Below are 25,618 nucleotides of genomic sequence, written 5' to 3'. Positions count from 1 at the left end.
CCATACTTTTGTAATTTCCTGACTTTCCAGGCCATCCTCCCATTCTCCACACTCCAGTAAACTTTCACTCATAAAACAGTTTGCCATCCCATCTGTACCAAGTCTTTTTCATTACCCTTGACTTGAGTGGGCTGCTAGGCTGTTTTAGAGGGGCAGTAGTGAATCCTTAAGGCCTAGTTTAAAGCAAATGTGTTTGACTTAAGCTTTTAGTCACCAGACCTAATATCTCCATATGTAACTTGTTTTTATCTTTCTATAAAGTGCTTTTTGGATGCTATTTAGTGTTAAATTTGTCCCCCAATACCCCTCACTTGCATTTATCATTGTATATGAAATGCAGTTTTCAGGTGTTGCCAAAACTGGCATTGTAAGAAGGTGTCCATCCATGATTTAGGATGAGTAACCAAAAACTTGGTTGAATTTTAAGCAGATATTTAAAACTGGAAATAAGAGCTATTCAGGGAGTTTTGAAAGTTAACAACAGCAATTTAGCTTTGTTTGGCACTGTTAAAATAGTCAATGTCCCAAGCTATTTCGGATGATGTTGGGCAGTAGAAAGCTAGAGAATGCAGAGAAAGCTGGAGTCACCAAGAAAGATTGGAGCATATAGGGTTGGAGAAGATGAAGGGTGGAGAGTGTGGTGCTTGAAAAGCACAGCAGGTCAGGCAGCATCCGAGGAGCAGGAAGATTAATGTTTCGGGCATAAGCCCTTCTTCAGGAATGAGGCTTATGTCCGAAACGTTGATTCTCCTGCTCCTTGGATGCTGGCTGACCTGCTGTGCTTTTCCCACACCACACTCTTGACTCTGATCTCCAACATCTGCAAACCTCACTTTCCCCTGGAGAAGATAAGGTGGAGCAAGCTTTAAAGATTTCAAGCGTAATATTTCCAGATTTGGAGCCAATATCACTTGTTTGACAATATTAACTGTGGTAAGCAAATGGGACTTGGTAGTTTTGGACAAGTTGGAATTGGAGGCAGCACGGCAGCTCTGGGGTTAGCACTGCTGCCTCACAACACAAAGGACCCGGGTTCGATGCTACCCCTGGCGACTGTCTGTGGAGTTTGCACATTCTCCCCGTGTCTGCTTGGGTTTCCTCTGAGTGTTCCAGTTTCCTCCCACTGTTCAGAGATATACAAGGTAGGTGGATGGGCAATTTGCCATGGCCAGTAGTGTCGAAGGATATGCAGGTTATGTGGATTAGCCACTGGCAATGCAGGGTTACAGATTGAGGGTAGGGGAGTGGGCCTGGGTGGGATCCTGTTTGGAGGGTTGATGTGAACTCAATGGGGTGAACGGCCTGCTTCCACACTGTGGGGGTTATATGGTTCACTGATGGTCGGTGGAGGATGAGAAGTTATAAAAGAGAACATGAGAAGTGGGGATAGTGGAGTCTGCAGATGAGAGACTTGTTTGCAGTACAGTGGAGCTCAGGAGCCGAGCCATGTAATATTGCAGAGCTTTAAGTAAGTGCTCTTCATGTTGTACTATGGTATTGTAGCTTTGAATTTCAAAAAGAAATTTGAGACAATTACTGCAAATGTCTTGCCTATATTTTCATTTCTCCTTCGTAGGAGATGCATGCTTTGCATTTTCCCATTCCAAATTACAAATTGGACAGTGTATTGTGAAAATGGCAGCATTTTCTGTGTTACACTCAGACATGATAGGGGCATAGACTTCTTGGAGATAACAAAAAAAATGATCATAGTCATAGAGATGTACAGCACGGGAACAGACCCTTTTGGTCCAACCCGTCCATGCCGACCAGATATCCCAGCCCAATCTAGTCCCACCTGCCAGCACCTAGCCCATATCCCTCCAAACCCTTCCTATTCGTGTACCCATCCAGATGCCTCTTAAATGTTGCAATTGTACTCTCCTCCATCACTTCCTCTAGCAGCTCATTCCATACACGTACCACCATCTGCGTGAAAAAGTTGCCTCTTGGGTCTCTTTTATATCTTTCCCCTCTCACCCTAAACCTATGCCGTCTAGTTCTGGACTCCCTGACCCCAGGGAAAATACTTTGTCTATTTATCCTATCTGTGCCCCTCATGATTTTATAAACTTCTAGAAGTCACCCCTCAGCCTCCGACACTTCAGGGAAAACAGCCCCAGCCTGTTCAGCCTCTCCCTATGGCTCATCCTCCAACCCTGGCAACATCCTTGTAAATCTTTCTGAACCCCCTCAAGTTTCACAACATCTTTCCGAAAGGAAGGAGACCAGAATTGCATGCAATATTCCAACAGTGCCCTAACCAATGCCCTGTACAGCCGCAACATGACCTCCCAAATCATGTACTCAATATTCTGACCAGTAAAGGAGAGCATACCAAACATCATCTTCACTATCCTATCTACCTGCGACTCCACTTTCAAGGGGCTATGAACCTGCACTCCAAGATCTCTTTGTTCAGCAACACTCCCAAGGACCTTACCATTAAGTGTATTAGTCTGGCTAAGATTTGCTTTCCCAAAATACAGCACATCGCATTTATCTGAATTAAACTCCATCTGCACTTCTCAGCCCATCTGATAAGATCTTGTGTACTACAGTAAACTTCATTGCTGTCCACTGCACCTCCAATTTTGGTGTCATCTGCAAACTTACGAACTATACCTCTTTATGCTCACATCCAAATTATATTTATAAATGATGAAAAGTTGTGAACCCAGCACTGATCCACGTGGCACTCTACTGGTTACAGGCCTCCAGTCTGAAAAACAACCCTCCGTCACCACCCTCTCTCTGTCTTTTATCTTTGAGTCAATTCTGTATCCAAATGGCTAGTTTTCACTGTATTCAGTGAGATCTTACCTTGCTCACCAGAGTTTGGCATTTTAATGGCAACATCTTTGATGGTTCAAATCTTTTCAGCATAGTTCAAAGCCTTTGGAAAAGGCAGAGTGAAATGAATTAGTTGAAGATTAGCATTTGTGATGCTGAGGATGTCAGAGAGTGGCTGAGATGGATCAACTGCATTGTTATGCTTGTGCAGTCACATGTAAATTGGAGCAAGTAAGGATGGCCAATTTCCTTCCTTGGGCAGTGAACCAGATGGGCTTTTACAACGATCAGGAATTATGTGGTTGTCATTTAGGCTAGATTTTAATTCCAGATTGTTATTGAATTTAAGTTTCACCATTTCCATAGTGTGATTTGAATCAATATCCTGAGAACATGAGCATAGAGATCTGGATTGCTAGTTCATGACATATGCCCCTGGCTCCCACAATAATACATGTTATTTCTAAGATTTGATTCAAAGAAACCATAATCATCATGGCTGTTCTGACTTTTATAATCTACAAGTCATAGCGATTCACTTCAAGTGCAATACATCAAATTATTTGGCAATTTTCAATTTAAATTGGTAATAGCTAGGCCATAATTTCGGGGGCACAAAATGAGACATTTTAAATTTGTGTTTTGAGGGTTCTGAGATTTTGAAGAGCTAATGAAGAAATTCGGGCAGCACGGTGGCTCAGAGGTTAGCACTTCTCCATCTCTGCACCAGGAGCCCAGGTTTGATGTCACTCTCTGGTGACTGTGCAAACTCCACAAACATTCTCCCTATGTCTGCATTGGTTTCTTCTGGGTGCTCCCACGGTCTAAAGATGTGCAGGCTAGATGGATTGGTCATACTAAATTGCCTATAGTGTCCAGTGAAGTGCAGGCTAGCTGGATTAGCCATGGTAAATGTGGGGTTACGGGGATAGGGTCGGTGGGTCTGGGTGGGATGTTCTTTGGAGTGTTGGTATAGACACTGGGTGGAATGGCCTGCTTCCACACTGCAGGGATTCCATGGTTTGAGATGGGGTCTGGGGCTGACCTTGCAGGAATGCACATCCATGAATAGCAAATCAGATAACTAGGACTGAGTATAGTTTGTTTAGAGGAGGGCATAGCTTTTATTAAAGTAGAAAATATTTTAATAGCTTTTAAAAAATGTTTCCATGCAAACCTTTACTCTCATTAAATAAGCTGTATTGCTGACAGGCTGCCATTTGAACAAGGAGAGCCAATATTTGCACATTTTAAATTGCTGTGTTGAGCTCGAGTGGAGTAACATGTCATTCACTAAATCCATCATTGCTGCTGCAACATGACAGCTGACAAGAGGAATAGGAAGGAAAGATTTTTGCTTCCAACAATAAAACACTAACCTAACTCCCCACCATATCCCCATGTTGGTATTTCAGAAACTCTTCCAATTGCACTTCAGAAGCAAGTTTAATGGCCTTTTCTGTCAATTTGTTCCACCAATCCTTCAATTTCCATTCAGGAGAAAGTTCCACTGGCTTCTCTTCTTCGAAAGTATGATGGATGCGAGGCAATTCAGTAATTGTTAGGAGAAGATAGACAGTTTCTTAATTAGTAATGGGCTGAAAGGTTATGGGGAGTGGGCAGGAAAGTGTAGTTGAGGCTGAAATAAGATCAGCTATGATGTTAAAAGAATGAATGGGCTCAAGGGACTGCTATGTCTGTTCCTTCTGATTCTTGTGTTCAATTTCTCGATGTGTAAGTTGTTTCCACTTTTTAATTTTTTTTTCATAAGCAAACCATATTGTCAGTTACATTCATAATACAGATATAGTATGCTTAAAACATTTTGATGGCTTATGTGGTAAATCTGAGGTGTTTTCCACATCTCACACTGACAGCTGGTCCATTCATAGAATGAACAGTAAATTACTATTGTCTGCACTGTTTATCAAGAGATGCATCCAGAATTAACTGCTTTGTCCATAATGACTGTCTGCCTGTTTTGGGTTTATATTTATTTTTATTTCCAATTCCAGTGGGATGCACTACTTGATGTCTTGTTGAAGGCCTTCATCCAGTTAAATGGTTGCCTCCTTCAACATTTTTAGATTTAATAATAAAGGTATTGAAAGAAAGTTTTAAAAAAAACTTAGAGGAACAAAAACATTGAAAACTACACTATTTCAAGCAACACAGCAATGTTGAAAGATCAATATTCAATTTTTAGAGAGTTGGCAACCTAATGTTCGGGTTCATTGGTTGGCATTCATTCTCATTAAACAACTATTCCACAGCAGAATTCTCATGTTTGAGTTGATGACGATAAGGGAGATCTTTTCTAAAATGGGGTAAAGTCCATTGCCAGCAGATGAATATTAATTTTTAACTAATTTAATTGCTTTGTAAAAACAATGTCGTCACACATCTGTTGGTTGCTTTAAATTGTGAATACAGTTTTGAATACCGTGCATTAAATACCACGCACTTCAAGGAAAACATGGCATTTTTAACAGATGTTTAGTATGTGGGATGGGGTATTTTTTTAAGAGTGCTGAAGGAGGCCGTTTTGTCCATCATCCTGGTGCAGCTGCTTGCAAATTCTGTTTGAATTCAGTGCCACGTGTCTGTTTTACTATTGCCATGCAAATTAGTCATGAAACTCCAGGTGTCATAAATTTGGAACAGGCTTTATGGACCTACTAGTCTTTGTCTAGTCCTTCATTTTCATGTGATGACTTTTGTCACAGCCATAATATGTTATGTTGATTGTGTAATGCAAGTTTTTTTTTAAACATTTTTTGAAATTCACTTTATGGGTGTTGCTAGCTGGGCCTGCATTTTTTTTTGTCCATTCCTAGTTGCCCTTAAGAAGGTAGTGATGAGCTGATGCCTTGAACTGTTGCAGCTGTCCATCCGCCATCGGTACCCCCAGAATGCTGCTAGGGAGGCAGTTCTGGGATTTTGAGGCAGCAACAGTGAAGGAGCAGGAAGCCAAGATGGTGAGTGGCTTGAAAAAGAATTTCCAGGTAGTCGTGTTCCCTTGAACAGGAGTAGGCCTTTCCACTATTTTGAGTCTTTTCCATCATTCAGTGAGATCATGGCTGATCTCTGGACTAACTCCATATACTATCCTTTGGCCCATATCCCCAATAATTTTGCTTAAGAAAAGGCTTTCTACCTTAGATTTAAAGTTAACAACTGATCCAGTATGCAATGTAATTTGCAGAAGAGAAGTCGAAACATTACCACTGTTTGTGTGCAGAAATGGTTCCCAACATCTTTCTTGACCCTAATTCTCAGCTTATGACCCCTAATTTTAGAATCCCCAACCAGTGGAAATATTCACCTTTTATTACCTTGTCTTTGCTTGTTAATATTTTGAAGACTTCAATCAGATCTTTGCTTAACATTCTAAAATCTAGTGAAAGCAGGCCTAACTTGTATAATCGTTCCTCATAGCTTTACCCCTGATGTCCAGGTATCATTCTTACACACCTATATTGTACTCTCTCCAAGGTCAATATGTTCTTTCTAAGGTGTTGTACCCATCTACTCTCAATACTTTTAAGTGGATTTAACCAGGGTTTTGGATAATTGTAGCATAGCTTCTTCATCCTTGTGCTCTAGTCCTCCGAGATATAAAGGCCAACATTCCAATGGATCTTGATTATTTTCTGCACCTGTTTGTGGCATTTTAAAGATTCTGCACCTGAATTCCAAAATCTCTTTGGTCAGTAGTAAGCCCCAAGATATTGATAGTGGGAGTTTAGTGATGGTAATGCAATTAATTGTCAAAGTGCAGTGGATGGATAATCTCTTATTGGATTGGCCATTGCTTGGCATTTGTGTGGCATGAATGTTACTCACATCTTTCAGCCTAAGCCTGGATATTATCTAGGTCTTGTTGGATTTGGACATGGTTTACTTCAGTATCTGGGGAATTGCAAATGATATTGAAAATTGTGCAATTATCAGCAAACATTCTCACTTCTGACCTTATGAGGGAGGGAAGGTCATTGAAACAGCTGAAGATGGTAGGACATTGCCCTGAGGAATTCCTCCAGGGATGACTGACTTCCAACAATCATAACCATCTTTGTGTGTCAGGTAAGACTCCAATCAGTCGAGAGGTTTCATCCCAATTCCCTTTGATTCCAGCTGAAGATTGTTGTGAGTACTTCAATCTTAATTTTGTTTTATTTACTCACTGGCTGAGGGCATCACTGGCTTGGCCAGCATTTATTGCCCATCCCTAATTGTCCAGAGATAGTCAAGAGTCAATCACATTGCTGTGGATCTGGAGTTACATGTAGGCCAGGCCAGGTAATGACAGCAGTTTCCTTCCCTGAAAGACATTAGTGAACCAGATGGGTTTTTCCTGATAATTGACAGTGGATTCAGTGTCATCATTCGACTCTTAATTCCAGATTTTTCTTTTGTACTTTGTCAGGCTCTTCCATCATTGAGGATGGGCATATTTATGGAGTATCCTTCTTCCAGTGAGTTGTTTCACTGTTCACCACACTCCCAACTGTTGCAAGACTACAGAGCTTAGATCTAATCATTTGGTTGTGAGATCGCTTAGCTCTGACCATCACTTGAATGCCAAACAGTATAAGCAGCTAGTAGTCCTGTTTGGTGGCTTCACCAGGTTGACACCACCTTTTTCAGATATGCCTGGGCTGCTCCTGGCATGCCATCCTGCTCTCTCTGTTGATCCCTTGGCTTGATGGTTATGTTTGAGTGGATTATTTGCTGAGAAAGAGGTTACGGATCGTGCTGCAGTACAATTCTTCAGCTCATGGTCTACAGCACCTCATGGGTGCCCAGTCTTGAGCTGCGAGATAGTGCCACACCATGCGATGGAGAGTATTCCCAATGAGAAGATAGGACTTTGTCTCCACAACAGCGATAAAGTGGTCACTCTTACAGATGCAAACATCCCCTCTTCTGACCTTAAATGCATCGGACGATGAGTTATAGTGGCAGGCAAATCGGTGAAAGTGAGTTCTAAGTATATTTATTCCTTCTGTTTGTTCACTCGCTCCCTGGCACAGACCCAACCTAGCAGCTATGTCCTGTAGAACCTGACCAGTTCTGTCAGTAGTGTTGCTGCCTAGCCATTTTTGGTGGACATTGAAGTCCCCACCCAGATTATGTTTTGTTCCCCTGCCACTCTTAGTGCTTCCTCCAACTGTTGTTCAACATAAGGAGCACAGGGTCATGAATGGAGGGAGGGCAGTACATGTTAATCAGCAGAAGATTTCCTTACCCATGTTTCACCAAATGCTGTGCAGCTTCATAGGATCTGGAGGTAATGTTTAGAATTCCCAGGGCAACTCCCTCCTGACTGTATGCCCTATGCCAACACCTTTACTGGCATGCCCTACCAGTGAGACAGTAAATAACCAGGGGTGTGATGGTGGGGTCTGGAACATTGTCAAGCATGTGGAAGAGATTTGGAAATCATTCCAGGGAAGACACATTTGAATTGTGAAGATATATTGGAGAAGTTGGAAAGGAGAAGACTAAGAAGAAGTTTTGATAGACATTTTCAGAATTATGAGGGATTTGGATAGAATGAAGCTATCCTCATTTATAAAAGAGATTGTAGGACCAGAGGGTACAGTTTTAGTGTTTTGCAAAAAATACAAATGCCAAATAAAAGATAAATAAACTGTTTCATGTAGTAAGTGTTCAGTATCTGGAATGTACTTCCTAGAAATGTGGAGACGGTTCAATTGAGTCATTCAAGAGGGCATTAAATAGCAACAATGTGCCGGGTTATGGGAACTTGTGTCTGTTCATTATACTATCAGAAGGAGTAACCATTGCACAATCCCCGTGGAGCTTTGCATCTGATTCCCATTTATTCCAGTTTTGCTAGGGTTCCTTTATGTCATCCTGTCCAATCGAGTGCAGTCACACCCACCTTGCCTATGGAATTCAGTGCTTTTGTCCCAAGTTTAAAGCAAGGCTGGAACATCTGGCTGGGAAGTGACATGTGCTGGAGCACAGCTCTTCAATACTATTGTAAGAACATTGCCAGGCCTTTGTCATTTGTCGTACCTTCAGCTTCCTCTTAGATCAGTCAGTTTGATTCACTTTATGTTACACTAAGATGCTTTGGACCTCAGGCGAAGACCAAAATGGATTTTTCACTCTGCACTTCTGACTGAGGATTTGCATTCATGTGTTTTGGGCTCCCCTATTATTGAGGATGGAGATAGCTGTGGGGCTACCTTTTTCTCCAGCGAGTTGTTTAATTATCCACCACCATTCATGACTGGATGTGACATCACTGCAGGGTTTAGATCAGATATGCTGTTTGTGGAATTACATGGCCCGGTTTCGCATGCAGGTAGCCCGTTTTGTTGTTCCATGCTGTTGACACCTCATTTTTAGGTATATTTGATGATGGTACAATGAGTAGAGTTGTCGGTTGTTTTGAAGGAGCAATCTCAAAATGGTGATGGGCATTCATGAGGCACTGTGGCCAGTCTTCAGTTGCTAGATCGATGTCAGCCCCACAGTGATGGTAACACAATGAAGGACATCCTTATTGTGAAGACTGTCTCGATAAGGACTGTGCTGTGGTCACTCTAATCAATACTGTTGTGGGCAATGCATCACTGGCAGTCAGATTAGTGAAGATGAGTTCAAGGTATGTTTTTACCTGTTGGTTCCCTCACCACCAGCCAGAGTACGGTCTGATAGCTACGTCCTTTAGGCTTTGGCCACCCTTTCGTGCTTGTGCATACCGAAGCACTATTGGCAATGGACATTACAGTCCCCCATCCTGAATACTGTGGTCAGCTGAAGAAATTTTCTGTGTCATTGGCACTCTTTGCTCCTTCTGAGCAGTTTGCAACATGGAAGAACCACTGATTTATCAGCTGAAGCAGAGTGGGGACAGTACATGGTAATTGGCAGGAGGCTTCCTTGCCCAGGTTTGACCTGATACTGTGAGACTCCGTGGCTATTTCAACCAAATGCCATTTTGCAGTTGCCTCTGCTCCACCTGTCCTAGCACGACCGGGCACATCCAGGGATGGTGATGGTAGTGTCTGGGACATTGTCTGGAAGATTCCATGAGAAGGACTTTACAGGGTCAACAAGGCTGTTTCTGCAATTGTCATTTCTGGAGCCTTAGTCCATGTACAATGGTCCATCTGGTTTCAGCACTTTCCAAATCCAGGTGAGCAAGAGGTACAGGTAGGAAATCTGTCAACTCGTTGCCAACTATCCTACCAATGGAAATACTTTCTACCCATCTATTTTCCAAAATTTATCATAACTCTGTATGCCTCCATAAGTTCCCACCATAACATTTGAGTAGGATGAGTAGAATCATCGAATCCTGAAAGAATAGAAGCAGGCTGTTCAGCTCATCATGTCTACACTGACCCAACCCTCTTCCCTACCCCGTAACCCTGCATTTCCCATGACTAATCCATTGCACATTTCTGGACACTATGGGCAATTTAACATGGCCAGTTCCATCTTTGGTCTATATGAGGACAGCAGAGCAGCTGGAGGAAACCCAAGCAAACACCAGGAGAATGTGCAAACTCCACACAGTCACCTGAGGTTGAAATCAAACCTGGGTCCTTGGCATTGTGAGGCAGCAGTGCTAACCATTGAACCACTGTGCCACCATTTCATTTCCAGTATCTCCACATAACAGAAGTCCCTCACCCCTTGTGCAATTCTCCGCCCCTCTCCTGAACCCTATCCAAGACCACAACATTTTTATTCATCTGCTATCCAGAATTTAATGTTGCAGAGATTAGCCAGTGATCTTAAGAGTTTAGCACAGCTTTATGGCTTTTTTTTCCGCAATGTGGTGGAATCTGTGTGCTTTGGGAGACCATAGACTGCAGCCATGTTGGAATTACCAATAGTGGGTCTAACGGCTGATTCATGAGTGGCTGTCTTTTCCTCAGCTGGCATAGATGACTAGTGTCAGCTTGAAGTTAACTAATGGTGTTATACTCTGGCAAGCTTTGCTTTCTCTAGTCCCATTGTTTGTTTTGTGCGTTTACCACACCCTTGCAGACTGCTGGTCTCCAGGCATTTTATCTGTTGTCAGTCAGCAGCAAGGATTTCCAGGTGTCAACTCCACTCACTGCAAACTTAAGACCTTGTTGTAATATTATAAAGAGTGTGCAGCAGCAAAGAGACCTGAGTACATGCAGAAATCTTTAGTTGGGGCTGTTCATAAAGTATATAATATTCTCGATTCGGAGATGCCGGTGTTGGACTTGGGTGTACAAAGTTAAAAATCACACAACACCAGGTTATAGTCCAACAGGTTTAATTGGAAGCACACTAGCTTTCGGAGCGACGCTCCTTCATCAGGTGATTGTGCTCCGAAAGCTAGTGTGCTTCCAATTAAACCTGTTGGACTATAACCTGGTGTTGTGTGATTTTTAACTTTATAATATTCTTGGCTTCATTAATAGGAGCACAGAGTACAAGAGCAGGGAGCTTATGATGAACTTACATAGAACATTAGTTAGATCATTTGGAATATTGTGTGCAGTTCTGGGTGCCATTCTTCAGGAAGGACTGGAGGGAATGCAGAAGATGTTTATGAAAATAATTCCAGAGATGAGAAACTTCAATTGTGAATGTAGATTGGAGAAGTTCAGACTGTTTTCCGTGTAGAGTAGAAGCCTAAGATGTGATTTAATAGAAGTTTTCAAAGTCGTTGAATGGTTGGGATAAAGCAAGACTGTCCTTACTCATAACAGAACTGAGAACCAGGCGGAAAGTGTTTTGCAGCAAAACCAAATGCCAGCTGAGAAATCTTCTCAATGTCTCTACTGGTTAGGGTCTGGTATGCATTTCCTGGAATTGTGATAGATCAGGTTCATTTCAGACATTCATTTTTAATAACTACATAGACGGTTACAGGATAATCAGGAAATCAGCATCGAATCATGCTCCAAGAGCCAGTGCAGATCCAATGGACTGAATAGCCGCCTCCTGCCTAGTAATAATTCTGTGACATCTTGATATGGCAGTAGTGGGCAATCTGTTCATCTCTGCCTGTAGCCGGCGCACCATAGAGCATGTATTTGGGGATGTGCCTAGCGTCTGTTTGATTCACATGATCCAACAAATAGTCATTGCTGACTCAAAGGCCTACCCGGGGATCTCTGCCCTCTAACGTGCATCCATTATTTATTTTGTGGTCTTGCCAGGAGATGCCAAGAATTTGTCTGATGCAACAGAAGTGGAAGTGTTCAGCTGTTTTCCTTGACTTGCCTAACATTCACTGTTGCTCTAGAGATGGGTGCTGAGAACATAAACCTGGTGCATGTGAGCTTTTTAATTAGTTTGTTGCTGGTTGATATGATTTCTCAGCTTTGGCACAATAAGTGCAGCCTTGGCAATCCAGGTGCTGATTTTTGACGGATAGCTGGGAACTATTGATTCAAGTGAAGTGAAGATGTCACAAACACCCACCGTAAGCCTGTTGGTGTTCGTGGAGTTTCTGCATCCGACTCTTTGTGATGTTTATTGCCAGTTAAAAGTCCTTGAACACTCAGAACTGATCTATGAGCTGGAGCCCCTTTCTTTGGCCCAAGTATCAGAATCCCCTTTGGGCAGTACGAGCAATACCACAATGAGAACAATGAAACCAGCCCTTTTTGATGCCGGCTCTGCAAGAGTTAGCAGAAAGCTGCCTCTGAGAGGGTAGGTTATTTCCTATAGGGATCATCTTCAGATTTTCTCAAAGATCTTACTCCTTCAGCCACTGTCTCATCTAAGATATCAGACTCTCTATAATTTAGCCTGAATCAGTGGTGTACTCAATTTATGTCTGTGGCCACTGGGAGGAACAATACGAGGCTTGCTGATGAAGAGGCTATATGCTTGTAAGAGAGGCTTATTTTCTTAGCTTTCTTCTCAAATTACATTGCTTTGGTAGTGGTGAGATCTGGAAGCAAGAGGTGACACACCAACTGACCACTATGTACCATGCACACCCCTTACTCTCTGGAGGCATCTATTCACAAAGCCAATGATCCTGTGCATGTTTTCAACAGCTGTCTAAGGAGGCTTTGTCACCTTCAAAGATTTGTATATGTGAAACCCAGGTCCCCTCTTTCTGCACCTGCTTTAATAATGTGCCACATAATTTACATTTCTGTTCCTCATTCTTCCTTCAAATTGTAATATTTGGTTGAATCATACTAAGGAATAGTGATGGTGTATGTCACCAACTGGTTGCTGAAATTGAGTGAATTTTTTTTTGCTTTAATTTGCTTAAACTAGGTGTTTGTTTCCTGATGACAAACAAGAAAATGGCATAATTTCTGTACACTGACATCTCTTGTTTTGCAGGAAATAGCAGACTGCTGTCAAATGATACGGACAGAAGGGGGTGCTCTTGGGTCTCAGTTGGGTGAGCTCATTCCCATTCCCTTACATTCAGGTGTCGGAAACAATTTCCAAAGAATTTATGAAAATTGCAATCAGACTTACAAGAATTACCGGAGGAAGGTTATCATCACAAACTCAATAGCAGATTCATCATTTAATATTGATGTCACTTATGTAATAGATTCTGGACTGGAACTGAAAAATGTAAGTGAACTCTACACTTTTAAGTGCAATTTTTGCTATTAACAATGATGTTTCTATTCCAGGTTGTTATTTGCTTCAAAAGAAGGCACTTCTACTTTTGGAGTCATACGACATGAAAACAGACCCTTCGGTTCAACTCGGCCACGCCAACCATGTTCCCAAAGCAAACTAGACCCTCTTGCGCTTTGCCCAAATCCCACCACATCTTTCCTAATCATGTACCGATCCAATGTCTTTTAAATGTTGTAACTGCACTGCACTGCATTCACCATTTCTTCTGACACTACATTCTAAATAAGAGCCACTGTGTACATGTGTTTTTAAAAAAAAAAATCCCCTCTGGTTCTTCTAAATCTCTCTCCTCTCACCTTAAAAATGTGCCCCCTAGTTTTGAACTCCCCAACCCTATAGAAAAGACCCTTGATCTTTTCTATGCCCCTCATGGTTTCATAAACCTCTATAAGGTCACCTCCTCAGTATCCGATACTCCAGTGAAAGAAGTCCCAGCCTATGTTTACAGCTCAAATCTTCCATTCCTGACAGTGTTGTGGTAAACCTTTTCTGAATCCTCTGCAATTTAATAATATCCTTCCTACAGCAGGACAACAGTACACAGTACTCCAGAAGAGACCTCACCAGTGTCCTGTACAACGTCAACATGACGTCCCAACTCCTATACTCAATGATCTGAGCAATGAAGGCAAGCATCCTAAACTCTGCCTCAACCACCCTCTCTACCTGTGAAGCAAATTTCGAAGAATTATGTACCTGAACCCCTAGGTCTCTTCTCCAACACTACCCAGGGCCTGACCATTAATTGTATAAGTCTGCCACTCTTCTTTGTTGTATGAAAGTGCAGCAGCTCATATTTATCCAAATTAAACCTCATCTGCCACTCTTTGGCTGATTGACCCAATTGATCTAGATCAGGTTGTAATCTTAGATAACCTTCACTGTGCACTACACCACCCATTTTGTTGTCATCTGCAAACTTACTAACCACGTCTCCTAAATTTTCATCCAAATTATTTATATATAAATGATAAACAACATTGGACCCAGTCCTGATCCCTGCGGAACACCATTGGTCACAGGTGTCCAGTTGGAAAGCTCTCCCTGAATCCCATGTGAGCTAACTTTGCTAATTAATCTACCATTATCAAACGCCTTACAAATCTTCATGTAGGCAGCATCTACCACCTTCCTGTCATCAATCTTTTTGGTTATTCCCACAAATTTGCATTTGCTGTTCTGTCCTTTCTGATTTGAGACATTTTTTTCCCTACCCTTCAAGTCGTCTTATTTGTGCTGTCCAAGGTAGCACATGAGTAACAGGAAGTAAATGTTTGCAAGTTCATTCCCACCTTACCTGTAATGCAGGAATCTGATCAGTAGGGTCCACTACCCACTTTATGTTTGGCTTCATATTCATGTTCTTTGGAAAAATAAGTATCCGATTCCATCCCAACCCATCAGAAGTTCTGCCAGGTGGCTAGGTAAAATTATTTCCTCTGTGCAAGTTGAAATATGATATGCGCAATTCCTAAGCAACTCGCTTTACTCAGCATCAACAATGAACAGTAATCCTGAGCTTTGTTTTTAATCAGTGTAACTTTCACCATTTAGATTGTAAACTGAGTGCCAGTTGCTTCATAGAAGGGCTAAGCTCAAAAATTAAATTGAATGATATAGAATTTTCCCAACAATTCAGCCCTACTGACATTCACCTTTCCCATGAGCCTCCTCCCACCTTAGTTGATCCAACTCTATCAGCTTAAACCTTCTATTCGTTTTTGCCTGAGCTACTTAGCTACCTTACCCTGAAGTGCCTTTAAGAACTGGGAAATCTAATTTTAAGGTTGTCCACATTTGTTCAAAGTAGAGGTTTGAACATATTTGTTCAGAACTTATGTTGTTTTCGCTACAGCATTGGAGGCTGACAGGTGACCTGATAGAAATGGATAAAATTGGGAAGCACGTGTAAAGTTGAGTCTCCTTCCCAGGGTGGAAATGCCATGCATAGGTTTAAGGTGAGGGAGGCAAGTTTAAAGGGGATCTGGTAGAAGCAAATGCAACAGCAAAGTTTTTCAAAAGCATTTAGGCAGACACTTAACAGGCAGGAAATAGATGGATCAGGGCCATGTGCAGCTAGATAGCAGTAGTTCAGAATAGCATCATGGTCCATACAGACACGGTGGGTCAAAGGGCCTGTTCCTGTGCTCTACTATTCTATATTTTAATACTTTTGGAACTGCACTTCATTTATAACTGCACTTCTTACTAGCAAAGATGTATTTCTTGTGTGTAGCATGGACATAGTCCTTTGAATGGTAATATTGCACACTTTACTGTATGTGTGTCAATTTTTTGGAAACCCATTGCCACTTGCCATTATGTGATCAGTAAACTTTTTTGAATGATGTGGAATCTGAGGATTTGCAACAGCATTACTTGATTCCTACATGCTAACACAGTAGAGAGAGAACCCAGTTGATATTGGCAAGGATTGGTTGTCTTAATTCACTTTCACCAGCTTGCATTCTAGTTGTTGCAGCTATCTCTAAGTGGAGCAAAGTCATTTCCTTGGGTGGTACCCAAATCTCAAACGTAAACCCCAAAGGCACCAGTTACCTCTTTCTTCAGTGGCCTTACAATCTGCTCAAGTTGTTTTTTTTCTGTTGCCAGCCGCTTGATTTTATAGAATCCAGTTTCACATCTCAACCAGGCCAGCATTGAGCTTGTGGCGTCTGGCTTTACTGTTCAGGAAACAAACAGGACCTTTAATTTAATGGCAGTTTTTTTTATTCTCAACCTTTTAATGAGTGCCTTACAGCTGTGAGCTTTGTTTAAAGTATGGTTACTATGGTAATGTAGAAAACAGACCAGCAGGTCTTGCAAACTTGACCAGATCGTTTATTTTCAAGTGTTGGTTGCGCCATAATTGGTGGCTTGGAGCTGCTGTAACAACTACGCAGTTTTTATCTTGATGTTTGTTTTATTTTGATGTTCAGTATTGATTTATAATTATTTCATCTGTTTTATTCAACATTATAAATGTATATTCAGCTTTAATGTTAAAGTGAAATTAAAATCAGATTTAAAATAATCCTTCTAATTTAGAGGATATATGCAGCAATGTTCCTTATTGAATGCATAGTGCAGTTTTATTGCATTTGAGTATGTTTCTGTTCCATATGATCCTAGACCATTTGGCCTGTCAAGTCTGTTCTGCCACTCAGTAAGATCATGGCTGATCTGTTAATGCTCCACTCTATTTTGCCTCATCCTTAGAACCCTTGATTCCCTTACCGATTAAGAATCTCTGTCCCAGAATTTCACAGCTTGACTGCCTATTTGAGAGAACATAAAATCTTCCTTTGTCTTAAATGGACAATCCTAACTGAGATTATGCCTTCTAATCCTAGACTCTTCCTCCAAAGGAAACAACTTGGCCGCATCTACTCCCTCAAGTCTGTTAAGAACCTTTTATATATTAATTAAGAAGTCCTCTATGCTTCATTGAGTACAGACACAAACTACTCACCTCCTCCTCAGAAAATCCCTTTTATCAGGACTGTCTCTAATGTCTCTATTAGACAAAGAGACTTAAACTATTCAGTGCTCTAAATATAGTCAACTAGCTTGTTATAATAGAAACTTTCTGTACCATGGAAATTGGTGTCATTATAAATCCACAAACATTTCCACACAGTCTAAGTGGACTGTTGAATCAAAAGACACTATATTTTCCTGTTTTGACTGACACTGTTAATGATTCTCTGCATTCTTCTGCAAGGCATGACATACATAGCCAGTCACTCACTTCAGAATCTGAAAGGGAATTGCATCGAAAGCAGGAAGAAGAAGACTGAGCCTTCTGGTGTGCTTCCTTAAGTAATAGCAGGGTTTACAGTGCATGACTGTTGCCTGTAGCTGGTGCTGTTCACATCATGTTATAAATTCATTTGATGCACATTTTCTCATCAGCCTGTCCAGAGATGTTATTAGGGAGAAAATGAGGTCTGCAGATGCTGGAGATCAGAGCTGGTAATGTGTTGCTGGAAAAGCGCAGCAGGTCAGGCAGCATCTAGGGAACAGGAGAATCGACGTTTCGGGCATTAGCCCTTCTTCAGGAATGAGGAAAGTTTGTCCAGCAGGCTAAGATAAAAGATAGGGAGGAGGGACTTGGGGGAGGGGCGTCGGAAATGTGATAGGTGGAAAGAGGTCAAGGTGAGGGTGATAGGTCAGACTGGGGTGGGGGGGGAGAGGTCGGGAAGAAGATTGCAGGTTAGGAAGGCGGTGCTGAATTTGATGGATTTGACTGAGACAGGCTGGGGGGAGGGGAAATGAGGAAACTGGTGAAATCCGAGTTCATCCCTTGTGGTTGGAGGGTTCCTAGCCGGAAGATGAGTTCTTCCTCCAACCGTCGTTTCGCTGTGGTCTGACGATGGAGGAGTCCAAAGACCTGCATATCCTTGGTGGAGTGGGAGGGGGAATTGAAATGTTAAGCTACAGGGTGGTTGCGTTGGTTGGTCCGGGTGTCCCAGAGGTGTTCTCTGAAACGCTCCTCATTTCCCCTCCCCCCAGCCTGTCTCAGTCAAATCCATCAAATTCAGCACCGCCTTCCTAACCTGCAATCTTCTTCCCGACCTCTCCGCCCCCACCCCAGTCTGACCTATCACCCTCACCTTGACCTCTTTCCACCTTTCACATTTCCAACGCCCCTCCCCCAAGTCCCTCCTCCCTATCTTTTATCTTAGCCTGCTGGACAAACTTTCCTCATTCCTGAAGAAGGGCTAATGCCCGAAACGTCGATTCTCCTGTTCCCTAGATGCTGCCTGACCTGCTGCGCTTTTCCAGCAACACATTACCATCTGTTATTACACAGATCTGGAGGAGGTGGGACTTGACCCTGGACCTCTTGGTCTATTGTGCTTTGACTCCTTTTTTAAATATGCAAGTAAAATCTCTCATCTTCTAATATTTATAGAAATGATTTATTAAATTTTAATTTTTAATATTGATGCCAAGTACCCTTCATTATCTTTATAATTTACATTAACCGGTTAAGTGGAACTGGAATTGACTTCAGCTTTCTCTTCAACTTTGTTACGACCATTTGTGAAGGCATTGCTATGGAAGCAACTTGGAGGAGTTAGAGTCCAGTAGTCTGAATGAAGTGAATTGGCTGTAAAGCTGAATTAGTGTGGCAAAGGTAGTACCCAATGCTGTCCTGTCCAATCTTCTGAGCTCCTCCCTATCTAAACTCCACCTTGCCCAGAAATCCGTAATTCTCATCCTTTCCTGAATAAAACCCACTTGCATGTCTCTCACCTCTCATCAGCTCATTAATGTAAGAAGCTTTCACCTTGCTTTACAAATCTCTCCCGCAGGCTGTTCTGGAGCTTGTCTATCACTCTCAGTCCTCTAACTCAGGTTGTAGTCATCAGCCATTTCTCCTAGACTGCTTCCTTCCAAATTTCACCTCCAAACATTTTACTTTGACTGTGGTACTTATAGGAGGTAAAAACAATGACTGCAGATGCTGGAAACCAGATTCTGGATCAGTGGTGCTGGAAGAGCACAGCAATTCAGGCAGCATCCAACAAGCAGCAAAATCGACGTTTCGGGCAAAAGCCCTTCATCAGGAATAAAGGCAGAGAGCCTGAAGCATGGAGAGATAAGCTAGAGGAGGGTGGGGGTGGGGAGAAAGTAGCATAGAGTACAATAGGTGAGTGGGGGAGGAGATGAAGGTGATAGGTCAGGGAGGAGAGGGTGGAGTGGATAGGTGGAAAAGGAGCTAGGCAGGTCGGACAAGTCCGGACAGGTCAAGGGGACAGTGTGGAGCTGGAAGTTTGAAACTAGGATGAGCTGAGGGAAGGGGAAATGAGGAAGCTGTTGAAGTCCACATTGATGTCCTGGGGTTGAAGTGTTCCGAGGCGTTCTTCCTCCAGGCGTCTGGTGGTGAGGGAGCGGCGGTGAAGGAGGCCCAGGACCTCCATGTCCTCGGCAGAGTGGGAGGGGGAGTTGAAATGTTGGGCCATGGGGCGGTTTGGTAGATTGGTGCCGGTGTCTCGGAGATGTTCCCTAAAGCACTCTGCTAGGAGGCGCCCAGTCTCCCCAATGTAGAAGAGACAGCATCGGGAGCAACGGATACAATAAATGATATTAGTGGATGTGCAGGTAAAACTTTGATGGATCTGGAAGGCTCCTTTAGGGCCTTGGATAGAGGTGAGGGAGGAGGTGTGGGCACAGGTTTTACAGTTCCTGCGGTGGCAGGGGAAAGTGCCAGGATGGGAGGATGGGTTGTAGGGGGGCGTGGACCTGACCAGGTAGTCACGGAGGGAACGGTCTTTGCGGAAGGCGGAAAGGGGTGGGGAGGCATATATATCCCTGGTGGTGGGGTCTTTTTGGAGGTGGGGGAAATGTCGGCAGATGATTTGGTTTATGTGAAGGTTTGTAGGGTGGAAGGTGAGCACCAGGGGCGTTCTGTCCTTGTTACGGTTGGAGGGATGGGGTCTGAGGGCGGAGGTGCGGGATGTGGACGAGATGCGCTGGAGGGCATCTTTAACCACGTGGGAAGGGAAATTGCAGTCTCTAAAGAAGGAGGCCATCTGGTGTGTTCTATGGTGGAACTGGTCCTCCTGGGAGCAGATACGGCAGAGGAATTGGGAATACAGGGGGTGGGAAGAGGTATAGTCCTAGGCTGTGATTGTAAGTAAATATCTACAGTGGCATATTATGGAAAAGAACTTAATGCATTTTTGAAATCACAGTGATTCAGCTCAGGAAGAACAATTCAGCGTATCATGCCTATATGTTGACTGACTGAAAGTGCTCTAAAGTTCCATTACTGATGTTTTTCCCCATAATCTTGCAAATCTCTTATTGAGAGAGTATTTTACCCAAGAAGAATTTTCTATAAATATATAGAAGTAAAGAAGAGCATTGCTACATAGACCATGTTAAGGCATTTAATTTCTGCTTAACACCAATAGCTGATACATGTGCTGTTTAACTGTGACATCACCAGTAAAGATGGGATTTGTCTAAAGATCAAACTCAACATCAGACTAGAAAATGTCCAATCAGATATATTTCGGGTAAAGAGAGGAGTATGCTGTGGGCTGTTGCCAAAATTACTCGGTCAATACATGGACGAAATACTCAAAGTCAGATGTACTTACAGGATAAAAATTAGGTCTGGACAAGAAAATGTCAATAATTCAGCCATTTGATCAGAGCTAAAATGCTGCATGGCTGTCTTCTAGAGGGCAAAGTGGAGGGCAGCAGAAAACGGTTTTTACCTAGGGGTGGGTGGATGACACATCACAAATGAGAGGCAGAGGATCATCAAGGATGGCACCAAACAGATGAGTTTAACATACCATGACAGCAGATCTAGTAAGAGTAGCTACAAGAATATAGAATGGATTATCTTTAAAGAAGGAAATATGCAAGACTTGTACTCGACTGTACTACATCTATATTGTGTGATTGACTTAATTCCTCCTATTGATATTTAGTCTTATGAACAACAAATGTGTTCTGTCAGTGTTATTGAGGTCCTGAAAACAAAAATGAAGGAAATGTTTGGTATTTTCATCTGATGCAAGTGTGCTGGAAAGTTAATTAACTTTAACATTCAGTATGAATGCAAGTTGTTATTCGTAAATCCACCATTTCAATTGTTGTGACTGTATCACTGAACAGTTCTTGAAACCCATGCTCTGATTATGGCATGCATTATTTAAAGTAATAGTATATTGTTAAGGCAGTTAGTATAAATTAAATTCAAATAAAGTATTTTGCTACCATTTTGTTCCTACTTAAAAAAAAAATTGCTTAAGTTATGACTTAATTTGTTCTGAAATACTGGGATTGACTGTGCCTCTATAATCATGCTTTAAAAAAAATAAACTTCATGGTTGCATTTTGGGGGAGAAATTTCTTAGAATTTAACTAATCTCAAATCTGTCTGTGTGTCTCGGTCTGTATGTCTGTCTCTTCTCTCACTGTGTCAATCAACTTATCACTCCCACCCTCTCAATAAGCTTAGCTGTCTCAGACATTCAACTCTACGATCATTTTTATTCTATCAGTCAACAAGAAGTATAAACCTTTTTATATAGCGCCTAATGAAGAAAAGCACAATGTTCCCTCACTCTGCTGCTAAATTGTTTTAAATTAAACCCTGCTTGATACTAGAACTGCCTCCAAAATGCTTTGCTGTCACTTTCTCCTCAATTAACACTGTGAACTTTATTTTTGTTTATCCCTTAACCAAGTTACGTGATCAAATGGAAGTCAGTTTCTGTACAAGAAATCCTCTTTAGAGAAATCTACTTAAACAGATGATCAACTTCAACATAAAATGTATTTATTTTTCCCCAAATGCACATGGGTCATCACACATTAAATTCAAGAGTGGGTTGATGATTAATTAAAATATTGCTGCTTCGAGTTTGGCAAAAAATTAAAATCTATTAAATTTTGTATCAGAAAATGCCTGCTTTCTGGACTTTTGGCTACCTTTCTCCCCACTAATGAACTTGCTAAATCTGTCAAAATGAGATCTGGGAAATGTGTTGAAAATGTGCAGTCCTCATTCTCAGACTTTATTTCCTGAATATCTTTCCTCTTTGCCCCAGGTGTACAATCCTCGCATTCGGGCTGACTCTCAGGTCATTCAGCCAATTAGCAAGAGCCAGGCTGAGCTGAGGTGGCAGAGAATAGGCCGCACCTGCCCAGGTAAGAAATACTGGCTTGTGAAATTGTTCACAATCAATTCACAATGTAATGTGCACAAAGGAACCATTGCTTACCATGTACTGATGCAGGTTTTTCTGTGGCTATATAGTGAGTCAAATGACCATTGGAAATTTTGTGATAACTCCATAACTGTGGAATATTTTTAGATTGTTTAAAAATTCATGAGCAAGTGCTGTACGTGTTGATGTGTTGTTTTGGTTTTGGTGTGTTGTTTTTAGGAAATCTGTGACAAGATGAAGCTCTTATTTAGTGACCTATTAACAATTGCAGCACCCATTGGACTACAATTGATTTTGATTGCATTGTAGTTTGATATAGTATGCATTGTCTTTGTTTTCTTGGAGATTGTAAATGTGCAGCCTCTTGTGTTTTAATGGTGCTAATGGCATTAATTACAAAGCTTGTTTACACTATTGTACCTAACAATAGCCTCAATTGTCAATTAACAATACATATTATTTAAAGTTAATTATTCATCTCAAAGATCATCTATTATCATCAATATTTCCTGATTTTATTCTAATCTCAGTTGGTCTAACAGTGAAACTCATTCACGTCTTGATCATGCCAGACATTTGTTATTGGTATGGACCAGGCCAGACCCCTCAAACACTTTTTAAGGTACCCAGAACCTAACTTTCCACTTGTTTTAAGCAAATGTGAGGTGAATATTCCAGGAGCGACCACTCAAGTTTTAAATAGAACAGAATTTATTTAACACAAACAAAATAAAACCAAATTTAAAACAACCTATCTAATGAAAATCCAATCAATGTGAAAATGCAACTTAACAAAGAGCTGAACAATTTCCTGCAACACCCCATAAACGCTCCCTTTGGCAAAAAAGGTAAAATCAAGCACAGGTTCTTCTAGGAGAGAGTCAGCCAGAAAATCTTTTGAATCAAGGAATCTTTCCCCCAGCAGCTTTCTTTTAAACAGCAGCGTAAAAATAAAACTAAATTAAAAAGAAAATCCCTGAACTGGGAGAATTGGCCACTCTCCTTTCATTGTACAAGTGTTTTTTATATGAAAAAAACCTAAGTGTTTTCAATTAGATATTTCCAGACATATCAGAAACTATGCCTTTACGATCCCTCTTGAAAAAAATCAATGACAACATAACCTTGTTAAAAAAGCAGTATCGTCACACCACCACCCTTAAAACAAATGAACTAACACTATCCAGTGATGGCTTCGTTTAAAAACCCCTTAATCTTATACTGTTAGTATACTACAACACATATACATTGCATTAACTATGACCATGCAAACATGCACCACTACATTCTGTTTACTGTATCCCGTTGCTCCTGTTGCGGTCTTCCCTACATTGGGGAGACAGGACGTCTACTCGCAGAGCGCTTCAGGGAACATTTCAAGGACACCCACACCGACCAACCCCACCGCTCCATGGCCAAACACCTCAACTCCCCCTTCCGCTCTGCCAAGTACATGCAGGTCCTGGGCCGCCTCCATCGGCTGGAGGAAGAATGCCTCATCTTCCGCCTCGGGACTCTCCAACCCCCATGGCATCAATGTGGATTTCACTAATTTCCTCCTCATCTCCTCTCCTCCCACTTTTTCCCACTTCCAATCTTCCAAATCGGACACCGCCCTCATGACCTGTCCCACCTGTCCATCTTCCTTTCCACTTATCCCACTCCACCCTCCCCTCTGACCTATCACCATTACCCCCACCTCCGCCCCCACCTATTGCACTCTCAGCTCCCTCCCAGCCCCACCCCTCTTCCCTTTTATCTTTCCACCCCGTAGGCTCCCAGCCTAATTTCTGATGAAGGGCTTTTGCCCGAAACGTCGACTCTCCTGCTTCTCGGATGCTGCCTGACTGTTGTGCTTTTCTAGCACCACACACTCTACTGTAATCTTCAGCGTCTGCAGTCCTTACTTTCACCTACATTCTGTTTCCATCTGTTGTACTCCTACCACTGAACATCTTTGTTTCTCATCCAAGTCTCGACAATGCGTTGGCAATCACAACTTTTCGTCCTACCACATGCACAATTGTCAAATTGAATGGCTGTGACAACACGCTCCATCTAAACAGTCTGGCATGTTTGTCCTTAAATTTCTCCACAAATGTCAATGGGTTATGATCAGTGTTTACGATTGTCTCAGATGCATTACTGGTAGTATAAACATTGAAATGTTGTAATGCCAACACCATGCTCTTGAGTCTCCTTCTCAACTGTAAGGTATTTCTGCAGATGAATGTTCAGTTTCCAGGAGAAATAGGAGGGTCTTTCTATCTTCTCACTGTCTTCCTGTAAGAGCACAGCATCGATGGCTTTGCGTAATTAGATGTAGCTAATACCGGGGCAGTGGTTAATAGAGCTTTCAGGTTGTCAGATGCCTTCTGACAGACCACCATCCACTGAAACTTTGTGCCTTTCTTTAGAGCCACATAGCTGAAATTTGGTATGAATTTCCGGTAAAACCCAGTAGTTGCAGGTATCGTAGTAGTGCCCTTTTTTGTCACTGGTATGGAAAACACCCCAATAACTTTTGTTGTTGCATTCCATGGGATCATTTGTCCATGTCCAATAACATGGCCCAGGAAAGTGACTTGAGCTTTGGCAAATTTACTCTTAGCCAGGTTTGTCACTAAGACTGCCTCCCAAAGTCGATTGAACAATTCCAGTAAATGTTGCAAATGTTCCTTCCATTTGTGACTAAAAATCCCCCCAGGTCATCAATATATACTACTCAATTGGGTAATCAGAAAATGACCTTATTGGTTAGTCTTTGAAATATGGCTGGTGCATTTTTCATATCAAATGGCATGACTTTAAATATCAGGAGAAAGCGAGGACTGCAGATGCTGGAGATCAGAGTCGAGAATGTGGTGCTGAAAAGCATAGCAGGTCAGGCAGCATCCGAGGAGCAGGAGAATCGACGTTTTAAGCATAAGCTCTTCATTGGGAATGAGGCTTGTGGGCCAAGGGGATTGGGAGATAAATGGGAGGGGGGTGGTGCTACGGGGAAGGTAGCCAGGAATACGATAGGTAGATGGAAGTGGGGTGAAGGTGATTGGTCGGAGAAAAGGGTGGAGCAGATACGTGGGAGGGAAGACTGACAGGTCGGAGAAAGTGAGATCAGAGCTGAAAAATGTGTTGCTGGAAAAGTGCAGCAGGTCAGGCAGCATCCAAGGAGCAGGAGAATCGACGTTTCGGGCATAAGCCCTCCTTCATGAATGAGGAAGGTGTGCCAAGCCACCTTTTATCTTAGCCTGCTTGGCACACCTTCCTCATTCCTGAAGAAGGGCTTCTGCCCGAAACGTCGATTCTCCTGCTCCTTGGATGCTGCCTGACCTGCGCTTTTCCAGCAACACATTTTTCAAGACTGACAGGTAGGACAGTTCAAGAGGGTGGTGCTGAGTTCGAAGGTTGGATCTGGGATAAGGTGGGGCGGGGGGGGGGGGGGAGGAGAAATGAGGAAACTGGTGAAATCCACATTG

The 25,618-nt window shown here is 42.2% G+C and overlaps 1 protein-coding gene across 4 annotated transcripts in view; it reads left to right on the top strand.

The window, feature by feature from the left end:
* The window catches only part of LOC122553665 (putative pre-mRNA-splicing factor ATP-dependent RNA helicase DHX32), a 129,435-nt gene that overhangs the window by 51,894 nt on the left and 51,923 nt on the right, over positions 1-25,618 (top strand). For all 4 annotated transcript variants that reach the window (XM_043697856.2, XM_087991720.1, XM_087991717.1 and 1 more), the window contains 2 exons: positions 13,129-13,371; positions 22,023-22,122. In XM_043697856.2, coding sequence (XP_043553791.2) covers positions 13,129-13,371; positions 22,023-22,122 — 343 coding nt within the window. The remainder of the gene's footprint in view (positions 1-13,128; positions 13,372-22,022; positions 22,123-25,618) is intronic.

Source organism: Chiloscyllium plagiosum, unplaced genomic scaffold (genome assembly GCF_037043375.1).
Source record: "Chiloscyllium plagiosum isolate Xiang-an unplaced genomic scaffold, Cpla_swu_hap1 HiC_scaffold_1, whole genome shotgun sequence".
Lineage (NCBI taxonomy): Eukaryota > Metazoa > Chordata > Chondrichthyes > Orectolobiformes > Hemiscylliidae > Chiloscyllium > Chiloscyllium plagiosum.
The sequence above is the reverse complement of the archived record's forward strand: the minus strand, read 5'-3'. Positions and strand labels throughout refer to the sequence as shown.